General features: G+C 34.7%; 1 protein-coding gene across 4 annotated transcripts in view; it reads right to left on the bottom strand.

Annotated features, from left to right (window-relative positions):
• The window catches only part of SMG1 (SMG1 nonsense mediated mRNA decay associated PI3K related kinase), a 108,167-nt gene that overhangs the window by 22,124 nt on the left and 59,076 nt on the right, over window positions 1–26,967 (bottom strand). For all 4 annotated transcript variants that reach the window (XM_072598025.1, XM_072598023.1, XM_072598024.1 and 1 more), the window contains 21 exons: window positions 24,295–24,442; window positions 23,780–23,939; window positions 22,965–23,085; window positions 21,395–21,643; window positions 19,689–19,973; window positions 19,136–19,280; window positions 18,866–19,004; window positions 13,901–14,131; window positions 13,256–13,433; window positions 8,382–8,543; window positions 7,849–8,066; window positions 7,536–7,690; window positions 6,572–6,794; window positions 5,482–5,728; window positions 4,728–4,957; window positions 2,726–2,974; window positions 2,271–2,409; window positions 2,070–2,179; window positions 1,717–1,935; window positions 1,165–1,355; window positions 48–220 (listed from right to left, as the gene is read on the bottom strand). In XM_072598025.1, the coding sequence (XP_072454126.1) occupies window positions 48–220; window positions 1,165–1,355; window positions 1,717–1,935; window positions 2,070–2,179; window positions 2,271–2,409; window positions 2,726–2,974; window positions 4,728–4,957; window positions 5,482–5,728; window positions 6,572–6,794; window positions 7,536–7,690; window positions 7,849–8,066; window positions 8,382–8,543; window positions 13,256–13,433; window positions 13,901–14,131; window positions 18,866–19,004; window positions 19,136–19,280; window positions 19,689–19,973; window positions 21,395–21,643; window positions 22,965–23,085; window positions 23,780–23,939; window positions 24,295–24,442 (3,972 nt within the window). The remainder of the gene's footprint in view (window positions 1–47; window positions 221–1,164; window positions 1,356–1,716; window positions 1,936–2,069; window positions 2,180–2,270; window positions 2,410–2,725; window positions 2,975–4,727; window positions 4,958–5,481; window positions 5,729–6,571; window positions 6,795–7,535; window positions 7,691–7,848; window positions 8,067–8,381; window positions 8,544–13,255; window positions 13,434–13,900; window positions 14,132–18,865; window positions 19,005–19,135; window positions 19,281–19,688; window positions 19,974–21,394; window positions 21,644–22,964; window positions 23,086–23,779; window positions 23,940–24,294; window positions 24,443–26,967) is intronic.

Below are 26,967 nucleotides of genomic sequence, written 5' to 3'. Positions count from 1 at the left end.
AATGTATGATTATCATACAACATCTATATGTTACACTGATAGCATACCAAGGTCCATTTGTGTGCTAATCTCTTGAAGAAGACTTGCAAGTTGTGTTGCTTCTAAATTATTAAACGCAGCCTGATAATGTGTTATCCACTGTTCAAATTCATTCAGTTTCACCTGGATTGCTTCCTGAACAGCTCTCTGCTGAGTCTGCAGTTGTGTATGTTCAGAATACCTGAAATAAAGAAATCAAAGAAAAAATATTTCTCTAAGTTAATATATTAGATGAACAATAGTAAATTGCTGAAAAGATGACATTTAAAAAGTTTTGTGATTTGTGCCTAAGTTGCTTTAATCATTTAAAATGAGATCTGTGTTAAAACACAGGATCAAAAACTTAAGAGCTGGAAGGGACCTGAGATTTTCTAGTTAGACGTTTCGTCGATTCCAGTGGTTTTCAACTTTTTGGTCTGAAGACCTTTTTTAAAAATCAAAGACTCCAAAGAGCTTTTGCATATATGGGTTATATCTATTCATATTTATCAAATTAAATATAAAAACTGATGAATTATTAGAATATTTATCAATTCAACGGTATTGTTTTTACAAATTTTTGCAAATCTCTTCAATATCTAGCTTATGACAAATCAGCTGGATCCTTAAATCTGCTTCTGTATTCTATCTGTTGCAATGTGTTGTTTCAGTAGAAGCAAAGATGAAAATACAGCCTCACATACATATGTAGTTGAAAAAGGGAGGAGTATTTTAATAGGCAAATAATGTTTTAGTATTGTTAAAGTAGTTTTGACTTCATGGACCCCATGAAAGGGTTGCATCTCAGGGACTCCCAGTTATCTAGACCAACTTCCTCATTTTATAATTAAGAAAAATATGGACTACAGAAGTTAAGTCATTTGAGGTACTAAGTAGCAGAGTAGGGATTTGGACCCAAGTTCTCTGGCAGTGATTCTAGTACTCTTTTGTCTATACCAAATATGAAAAATAATCATTGGTTCATAGATGACAAATTTAGAGCTGAACGGAACACTTGAGGTTATGTAGTCCAATTCTTTCATTTTAAAGATGTGAAAATTGAGAGCTAGAAAGATTTCCCAGTCCAAGGTCACATGGGTATTAAAAAGTACACACATAAACCAATATTCAACAATTCTTTTATACCTGTGCTGCAGAGTGTGAGAAGGATGATCAGGTCCTTCAGCTCCTTCCAGGAATTCAATCTCCTCAAGGAGTTTGCCTTGTAATTTTTCAACATCTGTCAGTTGTTCTTGCAAGTTCAGATATTCTTCTAAACTGCTATCTAGCTTGGGAAGCACAACCAGCATTTCATCCCTATTCTTAAACCAGTTTACCTATAAAAAATTATAGTTATTAGGAAGCCTTGCAGTTAGTTCTCTCAGACAGTTTAGCACCATTAACTCAATAATTAAACAAATGAAGGTAAATACAATGCATGGCCCTTGACAAAATACTGGGAGTTTTTTTTTTTTTTAAGGGACGTGATGAAAATTAAAAGACCTGATTCACTAGCATAGTGCTTTTAGAAGGAAAACCAGTATTTCCTAAAAAAGAACCCAACTGGACAAAATTCTGTGTAATATCAATGATTTCAACATTGAATCTGTAGGTGAACAGTTACATCTAAGTGGCAGTGGTGGTTCAAGTCATTGACATACTTTTAACTATATATTCAAACAGAATACACTATTTCACCTTGATTTCAGCTACTCTGGAAGAGAAAAGACTTCGTGTAATGTCTCTCTCCATCTCTCTTTTACTTTGTTTGTTTTCAGCTTGTTGGCCACCACCACCATAGACAGCTCCAGCAAATCCTGCTTCTCCCCCAGCTGTCCAGTCCACCAGGGGATCATATACAAATGCTTCCAGTAACGTAAGCAAAGTCTCTCTTCCACGTCGCATGATGTGCAGAACCTGTTTAATAAATAACTTTATATCAGATTTGTGGTTACTTTCCTTACAAAAAGAAAATCTTGTTTTGCAGGCAAGAACAACAGATACACTTGCTTACTTTGTTAAAGTGTACCCAAAAAAGGGGGAAAGCATACCTGCTCACAAGAAAGCCTGAAAACTCCTTCTACTCCAGTGACACCCAGGGCTGTTTCGATGTTGTGTGTCATGCGGAAAGGTACCTTTTCAGGAACTCTAAGGCTTTTACCTAAACAAGATATTTTTGTTCTTATTTTAGACCTTCTACTCATTTCAGGTGAAGCCATCTTATAAATATACAAAAATCAATTCTATTTTACCTTTTTCAAAGCAAACATTATAATCTATGTGAACAACTTCTCCTGTAGTCATGTCTATAAGAACATTATCCAGATGTCTATCTCCAAGGCCGATTATGTATCCAACCATAGACATGACTGCGGTAGATCTTGCATAGGACTTAAAAATAAAAAGATTTTATACATCACTAGCAATTTTTCAAACATGAAAATAATGCTTTGAAACCAATATCAAAACCACACCCCACTCTCTCATAGATGGTCCATCTGTCTAACTGGTTTACTTTCCTTTCTAATTTTTTTTGGTGTGCTTCCCCCCACCCCACCCAAGTCTCACTTAAAACTACTTTATGTTTATTCCTTATATCCCTAATTAAGTTCTACAATTAGGGCTATAAACATGCATTTAAATTTAGGTCTTTATTGTGCTACCCTCAACCATCAAACCCCTAAGCTTGAATTTAAACAAACCATACCTGTGTAACTCTCCACCATTCATCAGGGGTAGTACAAGATGACCATAGCTCCTTAGCCAGAAGATTTGGTGGCGTTGCCTCCATTAGCTCTTCTAACACAGCTTTCATCACGTTAAGAGGCCAATCACGACGAGAGACATCAAGACTAAGCCCAACTGCTTTTAAGGCAGGTCCAATTTTACTGTAATAAAGTTCACTTGGCCGGGGCACTATTCCAGGATTTTGAGGAGTTTGGTAAGAATCTTGAGCCTATTAAAAAAAAAAACCCAACAAAAACTGCAATTTTATTTCCAACAAAAGCCTGAATTGCTAGTACTGTCAGACAGCTGATAGGTCCATTAGCTTCACTGAAATGCCTTTTTTCTCCTTTCATTTAAGTCTTTGTTACAAGCAAGTGTCCTCTGGGTATGAAAGGGATAGAAACATGATGTAAGACAAAAAAGCATTAATTATTTTTAAAAAAAAAAGAACTCCAAAAATTTTTTAAAACTTACTTAAAATAGTTAATCATTATACTTTTGCAAATAAAAGCCACTAATAAGGAAATGATAAATGAGAGGCAGCAAGGGATAGTCAGAAGAATGCTGGATTCAGTGACCTTAGAAGAGGCCTGAGTTTGAACTGTATCTCACAACTCCAGCTACGTGACTTCAGGCAAATCACTTTAAACTCTCCAAATTTTGATTTCCTTCATCTACAAAATGGAGATAATGCCTAGAGAGACTATTCACATTATTACAGTGATAGTCAAATAAGAAAAATCTATAAAATATTATAGAACTTTTAAAATGTCAGCTAGTACTATTACTGAGTTTTAACTGATGATGATTTACAACACTTTTTAAAACTAAGAACTTAGAGAAGAAACCACAAGTTTAAACTAAACAATTGTTAAAAACAAAAGAAAGCCCCAATTTTTTCTATATTAATGAAACTGTTTGCCTGTCCAACTCCTCTTGGATTAGTTTTTGATGTACCAAATAACTTTTGTCTTCCTTATGGCCCTATATCCTCTTTAATTCTGGCATTACTTCTTCAGTAGAGATATCATTTGTGTACCATTACTTTTTCTTTCAGTTTTAATTTGTGTCAGGATTCTATTTGCCTCTCTTTTATTTAAAAAAAAAAAATGATTAACTTGACCACAATTTCATATTCAAAAGAAGGTTTTCCCAACAAATCAAACTTGTGAATTTAATTTAATAGAAAACATGGATAGGGACTGGGAACTTGCAAGTGAGGAAGCTCCTTCTACCAATGTAGACTGGGACATTCACTGTGATTTATAGTCCTACAGCATTTTCCAGAGTAGGGGTGTCAAACACTTGGCCCACCACATTCCCAAGTGCAGCTGAACTGGATTAAAATATAATTAAGAAATATTTAACAAACCAAATAACAATTTAATACATAATATCACATCTGAAAAGTAAGTCAATATACATTCTCTGCAGGGATTCCTACGTACAGATTAGTGGTCCCCTTTCCTATTTGAGACAGAGCATTGAGAGAAAAGTGATTTGCCTAGGTTCACACAGCTAACTGTGTCAGAAGTGGGTTTGAACTGAGAGCTTCCTGGCAGCATGAAGTAGTGAATACAAAACGTACAATATTCAAAACATTCAACATTTAAAACACTGATACACAAACATCTTTGTATTCCTTTTTATATTTTTAACATCATATCATCAATGACTCAATATACAGTAGGTGGTCTCAATTTTTTTTTTACGTTTTAAGGGAAGTTTAACCAAAAATCACATTTCCATTAAACTACACCTTCACTTTTTCAAATGTATTCTCACATCCTACTAACTGGTATGTGCCCAGCACCTCATAGGAGGCATCTCAATAGGAACTTAAACGTTTGTTAAGTTATTGGACAAGAAAAAAGTATCTTCTGAAAAAATGTCACTAGCCCTTATATACACCTGTGTGTATGTCAAAAGACAGAGATATATAAATATGCATTTTGAGCTCACAAAACAACAAAAGCACCTACCTTTTGTGCTTGTAAGGCAGCTTCTCGCTGTTGCCATCGTTTGTAAAGACCAAACAGAGGTGTCGCTCCATCCACCCACTGGATTAGGCCTGACCTGGTTCCTAGTGGTGTCACAGAATAATGTCTAGCGTGGAAACGAGGTGTCTCTTGACGATTAATTGTAGCAAACATAGTATTCACAATAGACAAGAACTGCATAATTCTCTCATCTAGGTGCAAGTCTTCCAGTCCTACAATTAAAAATAAAATATAGCATATTCAGAATATCAGGCTAAATAAAAAGGGAGATACTGGGGTGCTTGGGGAAGCAAAAATTTTCAAGAGACAACTCTATGTATCTTTATTAATTCTTAACACCAGAGACAGAGCCACAGTTATAATAATTTGTTGGATAATTCTACTTGCAGTGCCAGGAATGAAGTGATTGAAAATAACCAAACTATTAACCATGCTCTAAATTTTCTACTTCTACAACCTTCTGGGGAAAAGAACCCAAGTAATGACAGTATCTGAATTTCCTGGGGTCATAGGCTACAACCCTTACCATTTCCTTCTGAAATTAGTCAGTCCTAGCTAATAATGGATGCCCTAAATTTTTAAGGATGAATTATAAGTCGTTACAAATTATATAAAAAGAAACTAATAGTAAGGCAACACATCTGATGTTTATTTTAAAAGATATGTGCACTTCTTAGCCAACATGTTTGAAGCACTAGTTTTAAATGTGAAAGGATTTGAGGATTTAGAATCTTACCTTTGAAAAGATAAGGGTAGTTCTTCCCATCTGAACCTAGAAAGAGAAGTTTCTTTGGTTTCGTTTTAGTAGGCAAGATTGTGATGGTACCACCAACACTGTGAATTGTAACTGTATCTCTGGCGGACACTTCTCCAGGAAGGGCAATTTCAGTGTTAGTCATGGCAGCCAACCAAGGACTAATTTCTTCAAGACGTAAGATGTAACTAGCACGTTTCTGCGCTCTTTGCTGTAAACTTAGCATCACCTATATTCAAAATTAAAAATCAACAACAAAAATTTCTAAAGTTCAATGTATTAGTATGCTTACTTATTCCAATTTACTTTGGCATAAAAGCTTCAATTCTAAGAGGCATTTTAAAAAATCCCTTATTCTAAGGGAAAATGAAGTAGCAGATGCTAGGCTTCTATTTCACAAGTTTCATTTGTAACGCTATTTCTTTTAAAAACATCTTACAAATACATAGGGGAAATGGCAGATAAATATGAATACATTTTATTTTAATATACCATCTTTCCTAACTTAATCATTCTGATTTCCACAATTTATAAAAGGAATCTAAAAGTCCAATATTAGTTTTATTTTCTATGCTAATAAAGTGCTATCAGGTTGTTTGCCTTTTGGTTATCATAAACATTAAATAAATTAACTAAAGAAAGTAAGTTAATTATATTGACAAAGGATCAAACACTCTCCTTTTATTTTGGCAAAAGGCAAAAAATATTGAGCTTGGGCATTTTATATTTAACAATCTATTTAGAGTGTTACTAGCTCACCATCTTTTGGGTTATCTGCCAAAATAGACCAGTAAGTAGCACAGGGTAAACACTTAATAATTTATGTTGCAGGTGCTAACATCAACAAAGGAAACCTCAGTTTTGTCAAAACAAAACAAAAAAAACCCAAATCTACAACAACCTATAATGGACAGTCTTACACAGCTTTTGCCAAAGCTGATCACATCTCCACAGGAGGGTGAGTCAAGGAACTTTGAAAAACAAAACAAAACATACATCAACTTTAAAGAAAAGTTTCTTTTTTTTTTCTTTTTGTTTTTGTATTTCTTTGCAGGTAGTCTTATGGCAGTACCTCTTTAAAAGGGATCCAGCTGCTTCCTGGCTTTGCAGGATTCGATGGATTCTTTAATTTTTCTAGGGCATTTTCAATTGCATCACCATAGTTGTCCTGAAACCATTTTTCATGGGGGGTTTCTGCAGGAGCTGCTGTGATGCTCCGTACGTGCTCCAAAGCAAATACAATGGGTTTCATCAAAGCAGTGTGCTTCTCACGCATGATAGCAATTTTTTCCTCTCTAACAAAAAGTAAATTTTATTTTTGGCACTTTGAAGTATATGATGTAATTATTTACACACACACACAATTTCTAGATTTATGAATCACAAATAGGAGACAACTAAAAATAATGAGCAATGAAACTTGTTTAGAAATAAAACACTAAACACTAGAAATATATATATCTATAAACTCATGACCTTCTGGTAAATTCTTCTAGAGTAGGAGAAAAAAAAATTCTACTGCATAAAGATTACACAATGGCTTGGCTGCTAGTATTTTCTAAGTATTTCACCTACATTGGTGCTGTATGGTTTTATAATTAATGTAAACTGATGATACTACTGCCTTTCAATTAGTTTATCTTTTTTTCCAAACCCACCTCCCAGATCTGTCTGACTCTTCATTCATAACTGTCTCCCTGCCCATGGCAACTGCCTTCAAATTTATTTTTTGGACTAAAGTGTCTTGAAAAAAAATCACATTTTAAATAAGATACTATATATTATTGCGGAAAGATTACATACAAAAATATTTTGTGTATTTCTTTAAATAATTTTTTATACAAAGAATTTACTATTAAGTAACACCTGATGCTACAGAACCACTGAAAAACGAAACCAATATTGTCAAGTGAGAAGGGCTCTACTTAAATATTACCAGATAACAAAATAAGCTAAATTGCAATATAGAAAGCAGATTTTAAAGCAAAAATAGAGGAATATCCATTCCTTCTGAAATTTTTCCTGATTAATCATACTTGCGTAAGGTGTTGTTGTTTTGGACTCTCTTCACTTCATCCTCTAGTTGCTGAATCCTTCTTAGGACATACATGTGTTGCTGCAGCAGAACTCCTAACCAAAGCTCATCCCAAAGAACGGTAACTCTGCGAAGCTCTGCTACCAGCATTTGGACCTATATGAACACCACAATGTGCTTATTTTTAGAATACGTATGGCATAATTCTTAAAGTCTTAAAGTTTTATTCCTCAAGCATGATTTCCAGAACACTATTAAAGGTATATTTTAGTCCTGAGAAAAATATACTTCAATTTGAAAACAAAATCCTTTACCTGCAATACCATTGTTGGGTTTGCTGAAGATAGTTTATCTACAATTTTGCTGTAACAATCTTGCATCATAGCTTGGTCTTCATTTAAGCCATTTTTAGGCTCATCCTTATTACTCTCTTGAGAAGCTGGGGGACTTCCTCCCTCACATTCAGCACCCAATAATTCTTCACCTTGAATATTGCCCAGCAAGGTAGGTATTGCGGAGGGAAGTTTGTTCCCTACAATGAAGACAACATATAAATTATCAAATCATTAAAAACAAGAGTCAAGGTAACTCATTTCAAGTCAATTTCTTTTCTTTGTATTACCTAGGATCTAAAAACTAATGTGCTACAAACATTAGAAAAATCTGTATTAAAAGCCAAGTAAAGAAAAATAATAAAATGGCACTATAGATAACTCTAATAAATACACAGACTACATAATGGAATGTTCACACAACACAAAATACTAGTAAATAAAAATTATTATCAATAGGACATTGTGGATTTAAGTAGCTTTGCTTAAGGGGAAAGCATTCTAATATTTCATACCTGAAGACTGGGATTCGGTACTAAGTGAAATAGTACCCACTATTGCAGGATACAATATAAGGTGAGGGGAATCTTGAGCCACTCGACACAGTAAGTTACAAATACTTTGGCGAACATATACTTCAGGGTGGTTTAAACGGGAGAAAAGCTGTGGAATAATACCTTTGGAAAAAGAGGAAGAAGCAAGCTTGAATAAACTGCTTACACTGCATTAAGTCCACACTTTTTTCTGGGGGGGTGGGGGTGGGGGGAAAGAAAAGAACCTGAAACATCCAACCCACCAGAACTATCAGCAAAACAGTCAGTTTTCTGGGAGGCAGCATAGGACAACAAAGAGAAAGCTGAATTTAGAATCACAGTTCAAATCCCAGCACTGCCACCTGATGTGGGGCAAGTCACTACACCTTCAAAACTTCATTCCTAAAATGAAGGCTTCTGACTTAGCAGATACCATGTACTAAGCCTCCAAGCTCCCGCTCTGTGATCTTTTTACAGGGAAACATCCTCAGTAACTGTGAGGAGTTTTTTGTTTTTAAATCTTACTCCTCAACCCTCCTCCCCTCAACTCTAGATGTAAGGATCCTTCAAATTCCTCAAAGGCAGGAAAAAACAGCAGATGAACTTTAATTATTCTCAACTTTACAGAAATTACTACACATAACCATTGCTGAACCCTCTCGGTGAATTTACATATTAAATAAACCAAGAAAAATAACCATTTCATATTATTTAAATACTTTAATCCAGGAGATGCTCATCAGTTTGGGAACAGCTCAACAAGTTGTGGCATATGAGTGTGATGGAGTACTACTGTGCTGTAAGATATTATGAGGGGGTGACTTCAGAAAAAAAACAACATGGTAAGACCTGGATGAACTGATGCAAAGTGAAGTGGGAGGAATCAGAAGATCATTGTACACAGTAACTGTAATATTGTAATGATGACTAACTGTGAGAGACTTGGCTGCTCTGATCAATACAATGATTCAAGACAATTCCAAAGAACTCATGATTAAAAAATGCTATCCACCCCCAGGGAAAGAACTGACAACCTCTGAGTGCAAACTGAAGTATAATTTTCTTTTTCTCTTTTGGCAGTATGGCTAATATGGAAATATGTTTTGCATAATTTCACATGTATAATTGATGAACTGTTTGCCTTTTCAGTGGGTGGGAGAGAATATGGAACTCAAAAATGTAAAGAGAAAAGAATGCTAAAAATAAATAAAATTTGAAAATGAAAATTTTTTAAAAGGCAAAAAAGGGGAGGAAAGCAACTTGAAAGTAAACTCCCTCCCTCCAAGATTTTAATGAAATCATTATATAAATTAGTCAGTCACTGAAGTATACAGAAAATTTCACATTACTGAATACAATGATTGAACGGTGAGCCAGTAGGAGACAAATACAATTTTTAAAAGTTTTTGTTAACTTCTGAGTAATACTTCTACGATAATTTCTTATTGGACACTTTAAGAACTGTGTTAGGAAAGAGGATAGAGATGCCCTTGGAATTAGGAAGCTTAAGTTTTATGTTCTCCCTGAGACATAAACTTGCTGTGTAACTGAGGACAAGTCACTTAAACTCTCAGGGACCCTTAAGTGCCAAGACTTATAACTGCTTGAAGTTATTGACCTGCACTGGTAAAGTGGGTTGCTTATAAGAAAACAGGCAATTTCCTATACTGGTGAAATCACAAGATTCCATAAAAAAAAGAAAATAAAAAAACTAAATTGTCAGGGAAAAACTTAATATAACCTATTTTTTTTAAAAGGCCTATTTTTTATCAAAATTTAAGCCAGGAGATATTATCACTGTGGTAAAAGTATCTAATTTATTGCCAAACTAAGTCAACATCCCTACATGGAAAAGTTCAAACCAATGTTTGACAAACTTCAACAAAAACATTCTGATCATGTATGTGCTCATACATGTATGCGCTCATATAGCTATTGTACTAATAATTGTAAACATTCTAAAACTGACCAAAAAAAGTAGGAATAAAAAAATCAAGATTAAAAACAAAATTATTTGGTTCTAGAATCAATAGTGAGCTACTGGAGTTTGCTGAGTAGGTGAATGACATGGTCACATAAGCACTTTAGGAAAATCACTTTGTTAGCTGCATAGTAAATAGATTAAAAAGGAAGAGACCTGGGGCAGAGAGAATAATTAGAAAGCTATTCTAATAATCCAGGCAACAGATAATAAAGTTCTAATAGTGGTGGTTGTGAGAGTGAAGTGAGAAAGGCACTTATTTGAGAGAAGCTGTAGAGGTAGAAATGTAACATTGAGCAACTGACTGAATATGTGAGGTTCGGGAGAATAAAGGGTCAAAGATGACAGCCTTTAAATGTGACCAAAGGTGAGCCTGAAAGGCTCTATGTCCAGAAGCAGCAAAAGAACTTCCAAGAAAGTCCCAAGCTGGCTCAAATCCCAAAGCGGTATACTGACTTAGGAATGCAACAGGAACAACAGTGACAGGTGCTGCACTTTAAGACCAGGACAGCCTAACTATGCAGAGATTCCTAACACTAAAAAGAGCCCTGAAGATCCAGTTCTTTGAACTTGGGGGAGATGGACAACAGGGCAAGAACCAAGTTGACCGATGGTAAAAACAAGCAGAGCTCAATACCACACCCCTAAAACAACAGGGGCAGAGTCTGGTCCCTGCACGAAGTCTGAATTCAGAATCAAAACTGGAGAGATGAGTAAATTGAAGAAGACACAAAATATGATAAAAATCACTGTAAATTTAGAGATGATTCAAATTCCAGACTAGAAAGAAAAAGTAACTCTGTAATAAGGATTAAATGAAAACAAATAAATTAATAAATCTGGGGAAAAAATAAGGACTAAATACCTAGAAAAAAGTAAAACTAGAGAAAAAATTAAATACAAGCTCTTAAGGAAAAAACTGGAAGAAGATTAAGTAGCTCAGAAGAGAACGTGATGAAATTTTATCCAATAGTGGTCTCACTAAAATCTAAAATAGATCAAACAGAAATCAATGACTACACGACAGCAAGAAATATTAGAACATAATCAAAAGACTGGATAGGAGAAAATGTAAGATATTGCTTATCAAAAAAAAGGCAATTTAAAAATCATTGGACTCCTTGAAAACCATGATAAAATCAAAAATGAAAACTCCCCAATTTGTTCGAACCAGAGGGCAGAATAAAGATAAAAGGAATCCATCTATCACCACCAGAAAGAAACCCTTAACAGGAAAAATTCCAGGAATGTCACAGCATAAATCCAGAGCTCTTATAGCAAAGAAAAATACAGCAAGCATCTAGAAAGAAGCAGTTCAAGTACCAAGGGACCACAGAAGACTTGACAATTTTAATGATAAACAAGAGACCTTGGAATACAATATTCCAAAAGGCAAGACAGATCTATAACCAAGCATAATTTGCTTGGTAAGTATAATCCAACAGGGGAAAATATGGCTCTTTAGAGGAAGTTGAAGCACTTCTGATGAAAAAACCAGAGCTGAGCCAGAACTCTGAAATGCAAACACAAGAGCAGTTGAAAGGAGTTATATAATAATGTAGTATAGAGGGCAGAGGAAGTTTAGCAATAATAATGTGCCTCCTTTTCCAAAAATCAAGAAGGCCACTCAAACATTTTTTTGAAATATATAGAAAAAGACAAAGAAGCACAGAAAAGCACAACAGTTTTGAAAGTAAAAGGTGGAATTTATTCTTTCATAAAGCAAGCAGAATGAAATGAAGATTCATTGTCTCCCATACAATCCTCTGCCTATGTTCTGCTTGTGTGTGTGGAAATGTTCATTTTTTGGTGCTTACATACAGAATTTCAAAAGTTATATTAAAAAAAGGTCTGATACACATGGCAAGCTACCAACACCTGCCCCTATCCTATAATATGGCAAAATACTGTCCAATCCAAATGAAAAGGGGAAAGGTAGAATCTATACCTTCCTGAGGTGCCGCCTCTAGTCATGAAGTATTCTGGGGAGGTTAAAGGAGCTGTGATCCTGTTGGGGGAACACAGCAGAGAATTTTCCCAATGGCATGTGTACAGGTTCTATTGTGGGTGTCCTGATAGTAGTTTGGTTGTAATTTCCCCAAGGGACAGAGAAGGTAGGATTTTTCTGTCCTTCAATATAGTTCACCATATATATATACACACTCAGGCCATGGGAAACCGCTGGTTTAGACAGTGTAATCTCTGTTCACAGAGAGCCTATAATTACTGGGAGCTTCATTTTAAGTCACTCAAGTTTCACTGTACTGACTGTGATTCTGATCAGATAAACATAAATCAATAGCACTTTTTCTTAAACAAGTCATCTATATATTTGACTGAAGAATCCGAGTCTGGGGAAGGAGGGAGGTGTTAGTGATTTTGTTCATGGCAGCATAGCTGGCACCTGTGAAGCAGGATTATTACACGAGCCTCTCCTGTCTCTATTCAGTACTTTTTTCATTATATCATGTAGCCTGTTAGTAAACAGACATTATTTATAGTATGAAAGATGACACAGGATGAGGCATAATGCAGACTCCAATGTTTAAATACAATTAGGCTTTCATTGTTTTTCAGTCATTTTTCAGATGTGTCCATCTCTTCATGACCCCATTCAGGATTTCCTAGGCAAAAATAATGGAGCAGTTTGCCACTTCCATTTCCAGCTCATTTTACAGATGAGGAAACTGAAGCAAGCACAGTGACTTGCCCAGGGTCACACAGCTACTAAGTGTCTGAAGCCAGATTTGAACCCATGAAGATGAGTCTTCCTGACTCCAGGCCAGACTCTATCTACTGTACCACATAGCTGCTTAGTTTCCTATATATTCCACTCAAAGTATTGTTTTAAACAAAGCTTCACTTCAAATGTTACCTCTCCATGGAGCAGTGGGTGTTGTTTCCAAGCCATGTTCCAGATACTGTCTAAGTTCTCCAGCATGTTTAACAAGCAATCTCAATAACCTTAATGTTGCCATTACGATAACATCATCAGTACTCTGTTCAGATCTATTACTTAAATGTAATCTGGGATCATCTTCATCTAGAGGAATCTAAAAATCAACAAAATGGGAGGGGAAAAAGGAACAGGGAGAGAGCTAGTTAAAAAACAAACAAACAAACAAAAAACTTATAGTTATCCCTTCCATATAGGGGAGGTTAGAGGCATGGTAACCCAGTAATCTAGAAAATCCACATAAAAATTATTAGCCCTTCCTTAGTACCAGAGAAGTCTGAATTATTGTGGTATTAAAAGATAAAATATATTGATATCATATACTATTTACGCATGTCTGAGTTTCTAAACTTTTTCTGTGTTGTCTGCTGCCCTTTGTGTGCCTGTGGCCTCTGTAAAACTCACTCAAAATTCCCATTTTATTTTTTATGCTGACTCACAATTATCAAAACTGCTATGGGGAAAATTGCGATGCAGAAGGGATAACTTAATACTGTTCCGGTACACCAGGAAAAACAACTCTCACATATTTGTTTTTCAAAAACGCATCATTATACTTCATACCTGTCCAGCATTGAGTTTAAGGAAAGTAAAATATGCACTACAGGACAGTTTGTAGAGGCTAAAGATTCTATCTACAACTTTTCGCCACACTTTAATTAGTCCCTCTGTTGCATTTTCATCAAGATCTGAAAGCCACGGGCAGCTTGCCAATAACTGGCGCCAGATGACATCAACCATATCATCTTCTTCATTATCTTCACTCTCAGTTATTTGAAGTGTCATATCTTCATCCTGAATGAAAAGTAGGAAAAAACACTATTTTCAACTCAAAAAGTGAAAATTAAATGTATATCTTAAAAATATTCATGTATATTTGTGCAGATATAAATAACACACAAAAATATTTTAAGTCAGCAAACCTAGTTTTCAATCCTGCTGACACTTTTGAGCTACATACAATTGAGTATGGTACATAACTTCATGCCTTAATTGCTTAGATATCAAGTGGCTACACCATGGGACTGTTACTGTATGGAAACCACCTGATAAACTTTAATGTGTTTTTTTTAATCTTTGAGTCTGTGTGTGTGTACACGTGTGTGCATGTGCACAGGTGCATTTGCATGAGAGACATATATCCTAATCAAAAGTTGGCCAACAGGTGAAATTTTTTCAGCCACAGTAACTGAAATTATTTACTGAAACATAGAGGGTGTTGCAATATCTTTCAGTGGAGAAAGCATCCATTGCACTGAAATAAAAGCTCTTGGCCATTTCCTAAGGGAAGGACCTGATCTCCCTGGTTATTAGAACCTTTCCCTTCTGTGCAACATTAATGGAATGGGAAGGTCTTTCCTGCCCATTATAGGCCTATATGACCTGCTTTGAGCTTGGGCTTTGAGCTTTGAGCTGACTGCTGTGATGGAACCTGAGTCACATGGAGCCCATGACGGGATGAGCTTGCCGAATGGGTGAAACAGTAAGTGAGAGTGAGGCAGAGCAGCTAGCTTGAGTAAGAGAGGAAGAAATTTTGCCTAGGGGAACTTCTTTGTGGGGAGGCCTAACAGAGGGAAGGTTTGGGGAGTTAGATGCTCCCTGGATTGGTGATGCCTATATTAACACTGCCAGATACCTTAATAGAAGGGATCCAGAAATAAGATGGGACTTGGTAAGTGCTTATTGATTTAGTCAGTGCTTTCTTTGCTCTCCCAAAAGGTTCTAAATAATAAATAGGACCAGTTTGCTTTCACTTGGCAGGGCCGACAGTATATTTTTACATGCTTGCCACAAGGATATCTGTACAACCCCATTATTTGTCATGGGATTGTGGTTGAACATTTGGATGAATTAGAACTACCTGGTACACAGCTTACCTTCTACATAATACAGGGAAAAAATGTAAAAGAAGTGGAGAAGAGTTTGATGCTTTTAACTGAGCATATGAAGGGCAAAAGGTGTGAAGTTAACCCTGCAAGGATTCAAGGATCAGCTCAAGCAGTAAAATTTGGGGATATACAACAAAATAAGGAGCTGCAAGAGATTCTCTGGCAAGTCTGACAAAAGATTCAGGATTTTCCTATCCCTACCAATAAGAAAGAGGCCCCAAATTTATAGAATTATTTGGATATTGGTTACATCCCACAGTGAATCAAGGCAAATTTTGAAACTCATATAAAATTACTAGAAAAAAATATATTTTATTCGGGACTTGAGTAGAGTAAAACTTTTGGAAGAAGCCAATACTGCTATACAGTTGGCCCTAGATTTATGGCCTATGCAAAGTGGCCCAGTGGAATTAAAAGTGACTCTACAGGATGAATATGCAAACTGGAGTTTATGGCAAAAACAACAAAACCAAAATGTAATCTTAGGATTTTGGTCTAGGGAACTCTTCCTTCATCTGGAATTCAATATACCCCTTTTGAAAAGCAGTTGTTAGCTGCATAACGGGACTTGGTAGAGACTGAACAATTGATTCTGAGCCATAAAATAATGTTAAGGCCTGGAATCCCAATTATGACCTGGGTAATGGGTACTCTAGCTTCCCACAGATTTGGACATGCACAAAAGGCTTGCATAATTAAATGAAAATGGTACATTCAAAACAGATCTAAAACAGGCAGAAGTGGAGTTTCTGCTTTCCATGAATCTATAGCAAACACAGATTATGAAGAAAATGATTCAAAGCAAAAGACGGTACATTCCTTGATAGAATGATGGATATGATGGATTAACCAAAGAACAAAAGAAAAATGCATGGCTTACTGATGGGACAGCAAAATACTTGGGCCATAAAAGACATTGGAAAGTGGCAGTCTATAACCCATATACTAGGTGGGCTTTGGAAAGTACAGGTGGAAGTAGTCAATATGCTGAATTTATGTTAGTATATCAAGCTATTAAAATGGAACAGGGATAGTGTCAAATATTTACTGATTCATGGGTGGTAGCTAATGGGTTAGCTACATGGATGCCCATCTGGAAAAATGAAAATTGGGAAATTCAAGGTAAACAAGTCTAGGACAAAGAATTATGGGAAGATATATGGGACATGTCTTGGGTTACTAATTTGTCAGTTTTCATGCCCACGTGGCCCTCACCACACCAGAATGTGAGTACAATGCACAACCTGACTGACTAGCAAAGATTGCTACTCAATCAATCCCTACTCTGAAACCAATTTATGATCCGTTACCAGTAAAATGGGTCCATCAAACAATCGGCCATTTATGGGTCCAGGTCACACTGGTGGGCACAAGACTGAGGTTTTACTATCTCACATTCATTGTTAAAAGTGGTAGCAGAAGAATGCCATATATGCCAACTGAGAAAAGGAACTCGAGTAGTAACTGGAAGATAGCAAGGGGAAAAGTCCCAGCACAAATGTGGCAAATAGATTACATTGGACCCTACCCCAAGATAAAGGATATAAATTTATATGTACTTGTATTGACACCTATTTAGATATATTAATGGTTTGTCCTTATAAGAATGTGACCCAGAAAAACACCTGTAAAACTCTAGATATCATAAGTTTATATTATGGAACCTCAAAGCAGATTCAAAGTGATAATAGGTCACATTTCAAAGGTAATGAAATGAAGATATATTGTATGTTACACAATATAGAATGGATATATCATATTCTACGATAAGCATCTGGCTTAATTGAAAAAAAAAAAGTGAATGGATTATTGAAAGAACAGTTAAGGAAATTAAATTCAATGTAATGTTAATGGAATGAGAAGATCCTTCCTGCCCAGACCTGCTTTGAGCTTTGGCTCAGCTGACTGCTGTGATGGAGCCTGAGTCACATGGAGCCCATGGTAGGAGGAGCTTACTGAAAGGATGGAACAGGAAGTGAGAGTAAGGCAGAGCTGGGAGACAGTAAGGCAGGGCTAAGGCAGAGCCGTTACAGGGAGAATTTTCCCTAATGGAACTTATTTGTGGGGAGGCCTAACAAAGGGAAGGCTTGGGGAATTAGGGGCTCCCTGGATTGGTGATGTGTATAAACTTCTTTGTTACCATGGTGGAAGTGGCCTTCTGGCATCTGAAGAAATATCTTGGTTTTGTCTTTGAGGAAGAGAGTTTGTTACATTTTGTGATTCAACCCTGGAAATAAGCTTGCATCTTCACAGCAGATGCTGTGGGTATGGAATTGGTGATATATTCCTCCCTTTTGCACTTACTTGTCCATTTAAATGTTGCTGCAGACTCCCTAGTAAAACATAAAATCCTTGAATGAAAGAACTGTTTTTGTTTTGTGCTTGAATCGCAGTGATTAGCAGAGCGCTCACCAAACAGCAGGTGGTTAAGAAATGTTTTCTGAATTTTATGTATGACTACTTCATATGTAGTAATTTATATAAGGAATTGTTGATAATATGGGGGAAATTTTGTTTGTACTTTCTACGTTTAAAAGGTGTAACACTTTATGGAACTTAAAGTGCTATAAATACAATATATGACAAATAATCCTACCCTTAGTAAAACACTACATTACAGACCAAGGTGAGAACTTTGCTTTTCAAAAAGTCTATTCACTAATAACCAGGGAAATGGTAATATATAAATGCAGCAAAGAATAAAGGAAATTTAAGAAAAATCCTGCTGACTCACTAAAGTACCACGTGCAAGAACTGAAAAACCAGATGCCATCAATTCAGATTAAAAATGACCGCTGCTAAGGCATGACTCTTTGTATAATACTGTGAATTTACCCCACACCAATTACAGTACTAATACTTCTGATACCATGAAATCTGAAGTAATGCCAAAACTGTATCCATATTCCTTAGGGTAAAGAATGTGTGATGAAATAGAATTAAAAATAAATAAAATAGTATTCAAACTAATTATAGACTGTTGCAAAGCATCTAACCCTTCTCATTTTGCAAATAAAGAAACTGAGGCACAAAGATATGTCATACAATTAGTTGGTCAGAACCAAGATCAGAATCCTGGATTTCTGACCCCACAAATTCAAGTGTTTTTCCCTTCTACCAAACTGTCACAAACTGAATGCCTTAACAAATCTCTTGAAGAAAAAAGAAGTTAAAGTAACTTTGTCACTATTGCAATTTAATAGGGACATGTATACTCTAAAACCAATTTTGCTGTTCAGTCATTTCCAAGTCTCCATGACCCCATTTGGGGTTTTCCTGGCAAAGATACTGGAGTGGTTTGCCATTTCCTTCTCCAGCTCATTTTACCGATGAGTAAACTGGGGCAAACAGGATTAAGTGACTTGCCCAGGGTCACATGAAACTGACTTAATTCAACCTTAATGAATATGACTTTGAGCCAACAATACTTTTAGATTCCTCAGATGCTGTGTGCAGCCTCTTAAAACAAACAGTATCTTGCTATTTTAAAAAACAAAAATTTTCAGTCAAAATATCAATTATATAATTCCAAAATGTTTTAGTAAGAGCCATCTGCAACAAATTTCCTTAAAAGGAAATGAAGCAATAATAACTCTAGTTTTATTAGAAGTGATCCCTAAAAATTTTTTTTTTTACTTGCCTGAATTCCAGCTGGTCGGCATACAGCCTGACCAAGAATACCATATATTTTCTCTCTGTCTTCTTCAGCTATGTTTTCTGGAAGTAGATTCTGAACCTCCGACTTCTCTCTAGATAGTAGACGGACACCTTCTCCTTGACTGTAAAAATTAATACAATATTATCCCACCTACTCCAAATTTAATAATGATATGCTTAAATCTCTAACTTGGAATATACTTTAAACTCTTCAATGAATTTCATCTGAATTAAATATCTGAAATGTACATACCTAGCATTATCGACCACCTTTCTGCCCCATCTGTATGCCCAACTAGCCAGTGCTGCCCAAGATTTGGCAACTTCTGGTGCTTGGACTGAAGAGAGGTGATACAACTGCCCCAATATGAAGTCAGGTTCTCCAACTCCAATATTTACTGTCAAGATTGAGAAAAAACAGCAAGTGTTATATACTCATAAAAGTTGCTTTTGTTAACGTTTATATAACAGCTGTCAGATTTGTTAAAACAATGTGGTTTTGGATAAGTACAATACAGTAATGCTGTACAAAACAAAAGCAGAATGAATTCTACATAGAAGCATTTTAATACAAAAGTGCCTATTTGTTAGCAAAACAAAGCAATATAAATCACTACACACAATTTAAAAATACTTATTTACTAGTCACAATAATCTTTAAAAAACTGAAATCGTACCAATTCAACAGCAAATATTTTAAAAATTAAACTTATTTTAAATAATTTTAATGATAATATTTAACTTAAATAACAACTTTAAATAAAAACTTAAAAAATTTCATTTTAAAAATTAAAAGTGAATTATACCTGTAGATTCACTCTCAATCCGGGGATATTCCTCTTCTATTGCATTGACAGATGGAAGTGCAATCAATGTATGTATGTTTTTAGATAAAGTAGAAAGACCTGTGAAACTTTGTTGCTGTTGGGCTCTGTATACATGTTTCAACTGCCCTGAAATTTCTTTCCATTCTGCCTGGATCCATTTAGCCAGGGTCAGAATTGATTTAGCTACTGCATATTCCGCTTTGGCAGACTTGCAAAAGGCTATGGCACAAGAACTCAACATTTCCATCGCATGTGTTGACTGACCTGAGTAAGACAACAAACTACAATTTAAAAGAATCCTTTAAAAGTGAATATCCACATCCATTTTGGGCTGAAAACACTAGATACCAGGATGGTAATGATCATTAGATGCCAAAAAGAAGAGAGGGGAAAAGCAACAAGTTTTTCAGCTTATTTTACAAATCATTCTACTTTTGATCTAAAACAGCATTCTAAGGTAGAATACTACCAGACCACAAAATATACTAACACAGTCAACGAAGCTGGATACTCTTAGAAAATAAGATGGAGATGTCCAGTGGATTTCCCAAACAAAGAGACCTTAGAATATAAGAGTCATTAGGGAAAATCTTGTCTTAATCCTTTAAAATCTTGAGACTTCTTAAAATGTAAAACACCCCAATAAAAACATTTCATCTTAAAAAAAAACAAAACAAAAAAACAGACAAAACCCCAAAGTTGCTTCTTTTCAGGCAACAGTTTTATGTTCTAGCTAGAAACAATTTGAAGTTTTCTATCTTCAGAATACTTCATACCTGCCTTCCTTCTCTATCCCATTTCCCAAAATAATGTGTTAAATTTAAGAACTATAATTATACAATGATAGTAAAATGAAGCAAATAAGGGGGGGAAAAAGGAATTGTATAGAGCTAAGAAGTTAAACCTTTGAGGAAGATCTTTGAAGAGGGTATAAGACTTCAGTAAAATTACTAATAATATATAAGGTTGATTTCTAGTGTTTACAAAGGATATCCATTTCATGGTTCCAGTGACCTATATAATCTTAATAAATAATTTATAACTTCCTTGTTATAAAGAAACAGTAAAATATGTATGCTCAGTGACAAATAACGGGGCAGAGAAACATTTCTATTCCATACAGCAAAAAAGACCAGAAAAACTACTAAGATAAAATAAATTATCATTACATTAAATGGAACATCAGAAAACAATTTCTACAGGGATAGGGGCTGACATTATTTCATTGATACAGGGAACTCTCAGAAGAGGAAACTCTACCAATGCAGTTTGATACTTTCTCTACAACCTATAGTCTCAGAAGGTTGCCTGGAGCAGTGGTGTCAAACTCAAATAGAAACAGATCCCTGGGGACTACATATTGACTCAGAAAACCACAAATTAACATTATCCATGTTGTATTTCATTTTCCTTTACTCTGTTAAATATTTATTGTTAAATATTACATTTTACTCATGAGTTTTTTGTTCTGACCTAGAGCACTAAGAGGTTAAAGAACTTGGCCAGTCACAAAAGCCATTATGTAGAAGGAGCGGGCTTTGACCCTGACTTCTTGGATCTAAGTCCAGGTCTCAATCCAGTACAAGATGCTGCCTCTTACAAGCTTTATATCAGGCTAGCCATTTAACTCAATTTTTTTTCTATTACTTTAACATTAAGTCTATTAATATAAACATTATACTAACCTGCTGTATATAACAGTTTGGTTTTTTCTATATCAAGTTCAGGTCCCCATTTTTCATCTACCTGGCCTTGTGTTGACAATTTTTTAAAATACTGGACTAAATCTTGGGCAGTAGTAGTTTTTCCCAACTGGACTTCACTACATTGTGCAAGCAATCTTGTGGCCAAAGCTACATTTCCCCGTTTTCTGGCAAATTTTGCTGCTGTTAGACCCAGTTCCATAAGGTGACTTCTAATTGGAACAGTTTGTTCTGGAAAGAGGAAAACAAACATTTGTTAATGCTAAACAGTATGACATCCAGTCAGGCATAGGATCAAATTGCATCCACTTCCGTTATTATAACATCTGAGGCTCTGCCAACAAAAACCTTCACATGGAAAAGTATCATACTGGCCTAAACACAGCACACTTTTGCTATTCCTTCTCCTCCTCCTTTCACTACTCTTCTTCTCCTTTATGACTTATACAAAATCTGATTTTTATAGAGTAGTCATATTTTAAAATCATACCTTGGAAATGTACAGAATTTCAGTATAATTCGGTTATATATGTAAAAGTATCACCCTTTTTAAATAGGTGGCTTAACAGTTCATAGCTAAAAAAAGCAAAAAACAAAAAAACCCCCATCTTTTGGATATGACAGATGGAAATGAAAAGAGAAAATAATATTCACAACATTTATATAGGCTGCACAATGCCTTCCTCATACTCTTATAGGGCAGTATGGTTTCATAAACATTGCTACAGTCCTATGACTTGCCCATGCCCACATAGCTAATAATACTAGAGTTGGGATTTAAGTCTTTTGACTCAACATGCAGGACTCTTTCCTTTATATACTGTGCGAAAGGAAAAAAAAAACAACAACAAAACTTACTTGAATTTCAAGAAATGTAAAAATAAACTTTGCACACTCAATACACGATTACTGGACATATTTACTCTCTAATGTATAGCCACATGTTTATTTTTCTTTAAAAAAATTTCATTTTAGGAATCAACTTGCAGTAAGTTCAATATGATAACTGTTGAATATATCTGGTTCAAAGGTAGGCTAGGAGACAGAAGGCTGGAAGTAAGGGGAAGGTAAATGAATAGGTAAAATTTTTTATTCTCTTTTTGCCTTTTTCCCTTGGGGTCTATTTATTTTTATTCATTCATCTTGAGAGAATTGTTCAAGATGGGAAGATATAGGCTGAGAGAAAAAGAATGTTTCCAAGGAGTTCATTTGTGCTAAAAGTTTAGTTATTATCAGTGTTTGTAATCTAAACCTAAATTTCTCACATTCTGCCTATATTTCAGCACTCTAATGGATATTTCAATGGTTAATTCATTAATACTCAACTGTGTTGCAATATCAATAAAGAAGCACTGGCATTTAACTCTGGAAATCATATTTTCACAACTATTTAAAGGAAAAAATAATTTTAAAAGCATTTTTCTTCACTACAGACAGGTATTATCCATAAACAGTTTTGTAAAAATACATGCTGTTCCAAAGAAACTAATAAGGACTATGAACACTAATTCTGTATTCATATAAATATTTACTTTGAAAGTAGTATGCATACCTTTAATTTTTTCAAGTAACTGACTCTGATACACAGTGTATCTTAGTGCGTGCATCCAAGGTCTTACATCATGCTGCTTACATGAACGCAAAGCTTCACTAAAAAGTGGGATTAAACAATCCTGCAAAAAAAAAAAATTACATAAACTAGAATATCATAAAAAATTGTTAGAAGTTGATTACTTTGGGGTAATGAGCTTAGGGAGTCAGAGAATGACACAACTGACTAAACAAAATTATCCCAGGTACTGACCTCAAATGAATTCTAAGGATTCATTAATAAGGTCAGTAAGTAAATTCTCCTTATACAAGGAGGTTCTGCCTATTTTTTGGTGTATTCAGTATTTCACTAAGTCTCTTCTCATACGGTTAACTCAAACCTGAATGTTTTTAATGTGCATGTGCTTAAAAAAAAAAAAACAACCAACCTTTAAATTAAAAGCCGTAGTCGTACTCGTTAACTCTGGTCAAAGCTAAGAGAATATAAACATTTACCTATCATAAAAAACACAAAACTGTATACAAAATCTTTTTAAAAAGGCAATTAAAAAAAAAAAAACTGATTTCTCTCCCACTCACTCTCCATTCATGAGCACAGCCAGTTAAAACAACATAGATAAATGATATCAATAATTTCTCAACCAAAATGAAACTAGATACAAAAAAATACTGAGTTAATGGCCCTAAGATATAAAGTGAAAAATTCAGACATTATTAATGATGAAGGGGATTTTCTCTCTAAGGAACTGATTAGAAAACTAGTCTAATTGTGACTATTACTTCATAAAAGTTTTGTAGAGTGAGATAAAAATATACCTCTGTTGAAAGCCTATTTGACACAGTATTCTCCAAAGCAGATGAACAATATAGCTGTAGAGTGCTTAAAACTGGCAAAGACTGTGACACAGTTAGAGTAGAGAGCCTGAGGGGTCCAATAGCTATACGTGATGTTTGCTTCAAATATTTTACAACATTTCTGGAAAAAAAAAAAAAAAGGTTGCCATTACTTAAACATAACTTTTCAATCTGTGATTCAAAGCTAAATTATTTAAAAGTATGACACTACTGCTCTCTAAATAAGATGGAAACAACTTATTTTTCAATCATAAAATGACACTGAGATGCTATAATTTGTGCTTTTTAATTATTTTAACCTTTTGCTCCTTTGAAACCACAATTCATCAGGTCATGAGCATTCCTATACATGAACTATACAAAGAAAGGCTAATGTAATTATATAATTAGAATATTCCCAACCCATTTTAAAAGCAACAAAGTCCTACCAACTAAATGATAAATTAAAATATATCTAAATTGTTTCTTAAACTTACTCAGTTATAGATTGCCACTTCTGTTCCTGTTCTATATGATTCACAGCAGTTGCCAAACAAACAGAACTTCTTAATAACTGAACTTCAATGGATTTCTGAAGTTCCCTCGGATCTGGACTTAACATATTAGGAAGGAGCTTTTTCATATCTACAAAATTAAATGCATCTCATAAAAAATGGTATTTCACACTTTTATATCCTAATAAATGTCAATGAATTTAGACAAGTTAAAAAATACCAACCACAGCAATCTTATTACTGATAAGTGCAGTTTTCTTTTATAACTAAGGAAAATATTATTAATGCTGCTTCACTGTTATTAGAAAATAAAAAATTTTCAGTCCAACAACTGAAATGTATTCTTAAGGACTAAGAAATCAGTCACTGTACTACAATACTATGAATATTTCCCAGAAATACTGCTTGATTTTTTCTTATAAGTCAAAGGGGTGCAAATGAAAAATTCTTGATCTGAGACATATTTAAACTTTGTGCCCAAATATTATTTAAATAGGGTCTTACCCACTGTGTGTGTATAGGAAAGTGAAACAGATTGTAACAAAATTGTTTAAAGTTATACTGTATCAAACAAAATAAGAACCCAAGGTTTTAAAAATCTTTTTACAAAGACGCTTCATCTGAATAAATAAAATGACAATAGTGCATTAAAAATTTTAAAGAAATTTAAATTTTAAAAATATCACCACCTCCCCTAAAAAATTAGACCCATTCTTTTACCAGCAGAGGGAGCTCCAAGTGAGGAATTTTCTCTACTAAGACTTAAAACAGGTTCTGCAGCTTAGGTCTTTTGACCACTTAACACTGGGCAATGCTTTGGTCTCCTGGAATTTATATCTACATATAAATATACATACAGATAAATAATACCTATACCTAAATCTATCTTGGATGTCACTCTTACTAGAACTATTTTATACAAAGATGTTTTCAGGGCCAACCACTTTTCTTCCTATGCCAGTTGTATTAAAATTTTATTCATGTAAAACTTTTTCAATTTCGCATAATCAAGTGTTTTCTAGCATAATCAAAAATGTTTTCTACTCATCTCTATCCTTTAGTTATGAATTCATTCCACAGTCATAGCTATTATTTTTAGGTTATGGATTAATTTTGAGCATATTACAGTATATACTGTAAGATGCTAGCATAAACCTAACTTTTGCAAGACTGCTTTCCAATGTTACCAGCAATTCTTGTCAAAAGTTCTTTCCTTAGTAATTGTTTTCCCAGGTAATGTCTTTGACTTTCTCTATCCTGGATTGAGCTCAACTATTGCTGATTCTTTCTTGCTTAGTCTGTTCAACAGATCGACTTTTTTACTTTTCAACCATTATTAAGTGGTTTTTATGACTATTTTATAATGTAGTATGAACTCTTGAAATCCTAATTCTCCTTTATCCTTTCTTTTAAAAACCATTTTCCTTGATAATCTAGATTTTTTTTTGTTTTTTTTTATTCTATCTAGCTCTGAATTGTGACTAGGCTAGCACTGAAAATTAATTTCTGTAGCATTACCATTTTTATTCTATTGTTATATTCCAGACACAAACTCTGGATATCCTTTCAATTAATTAAGTTGTTCTTTATTTTCTTTTAAAGAGAATTTTATATCAATAGGTACCCAAGTGTGCTTTGGTGGACTGAGTCCCAAACACAGCATGTACTGTGAATGGGATGTGCCTTTCTATTATAACTTTCTGGGTTCTGCTATTACTATAGAGAAATGCTACTTATTTTGTAATGTGCCAATAGCTATTATTTCAAGGAAGGAAGGTTGTCAGCATTTTATTAAGTACTGGCAACGTTGTAGGCACCGTTTTAAGTGCTTTACAAATATTATCTCATTTGGTCTTCACAACAACCCCAGGAGGTATGTACTATTATCTATTATCCTCATTTTATATTTGAGGTAACTGAGTCAGACAGAGTATAAGTGGCTTGTCCAGGGTCACAGAGCTATTAAGTATATAAGGCCACATTTGAACTCAGGTCTTCCTCATTCCAGGTCCAGCACTCTTGCCACTGCTGCAACCTACCTGATTTTTGTGTTATCAAGCTGCAAAGGGCACTGAATTGTTATTTTATCCAAGAATTGAGAAAAAGCCTTCCTGGCTCCAGGCTCAACGCCCTACCCAATAGGCTACCCAGCTGGTTTCAATTAGAATCTATGTTGATTCCCATAGGGTTTCTGAAGTAAATCCATTAGACTTTCTCCTACTGCTAGCATTTCTAGAAGTATGTCAGCTAGCAGCAGAGAAGAAAGATTGCCAGGCTTGGAGTCTGGAAGAACTTAACTCAAAATCTGCTTCACACATTTACTAACTCTGTGATTCTGAGCAAGAGATTTAATTTATATTTGCTCTCTAGCTGCTATCATCATCATCATTACAGAATATGGGAAAGGAGGATTTTTGCTTTCCCTTTTCATTAATTAGGAAAACTTCTACTATTGGCCTTTATATACAATACAAGCTTTTGGTTTTAGATAGTTTTTTAAAAAAATAATATCAAAAAAGAAATATATCTATAAGAATATGAAAGAATGTTTCAAATAACTCATACCAACAGAAATACAAATCTGCATTAAAAACAAAATAACTGAGATTTCATCTCACATAAAAAGATTAATGAACTGCCAGTGAATTGTGAATT

Source organism: Notamacropus eugenii, chromosome 3, assembly GCF_028372415.1.
Source record: "Notamacropus eugenii isolate mMacEug1 chromosome 3, mMacEug1.pri_v2, whole genome shotgun sequence".
NCBI classification, from domain to species: domain Eukaryota; kingdom Metazoa; phylum Chordata; class Mammalia; order Diprotodontia; family Macropodidae; genus Notamacropus; species Notamacropus eugenii.
This window is presented reverse-complemented; position numbering and strand designations above follow the sequence as displayed.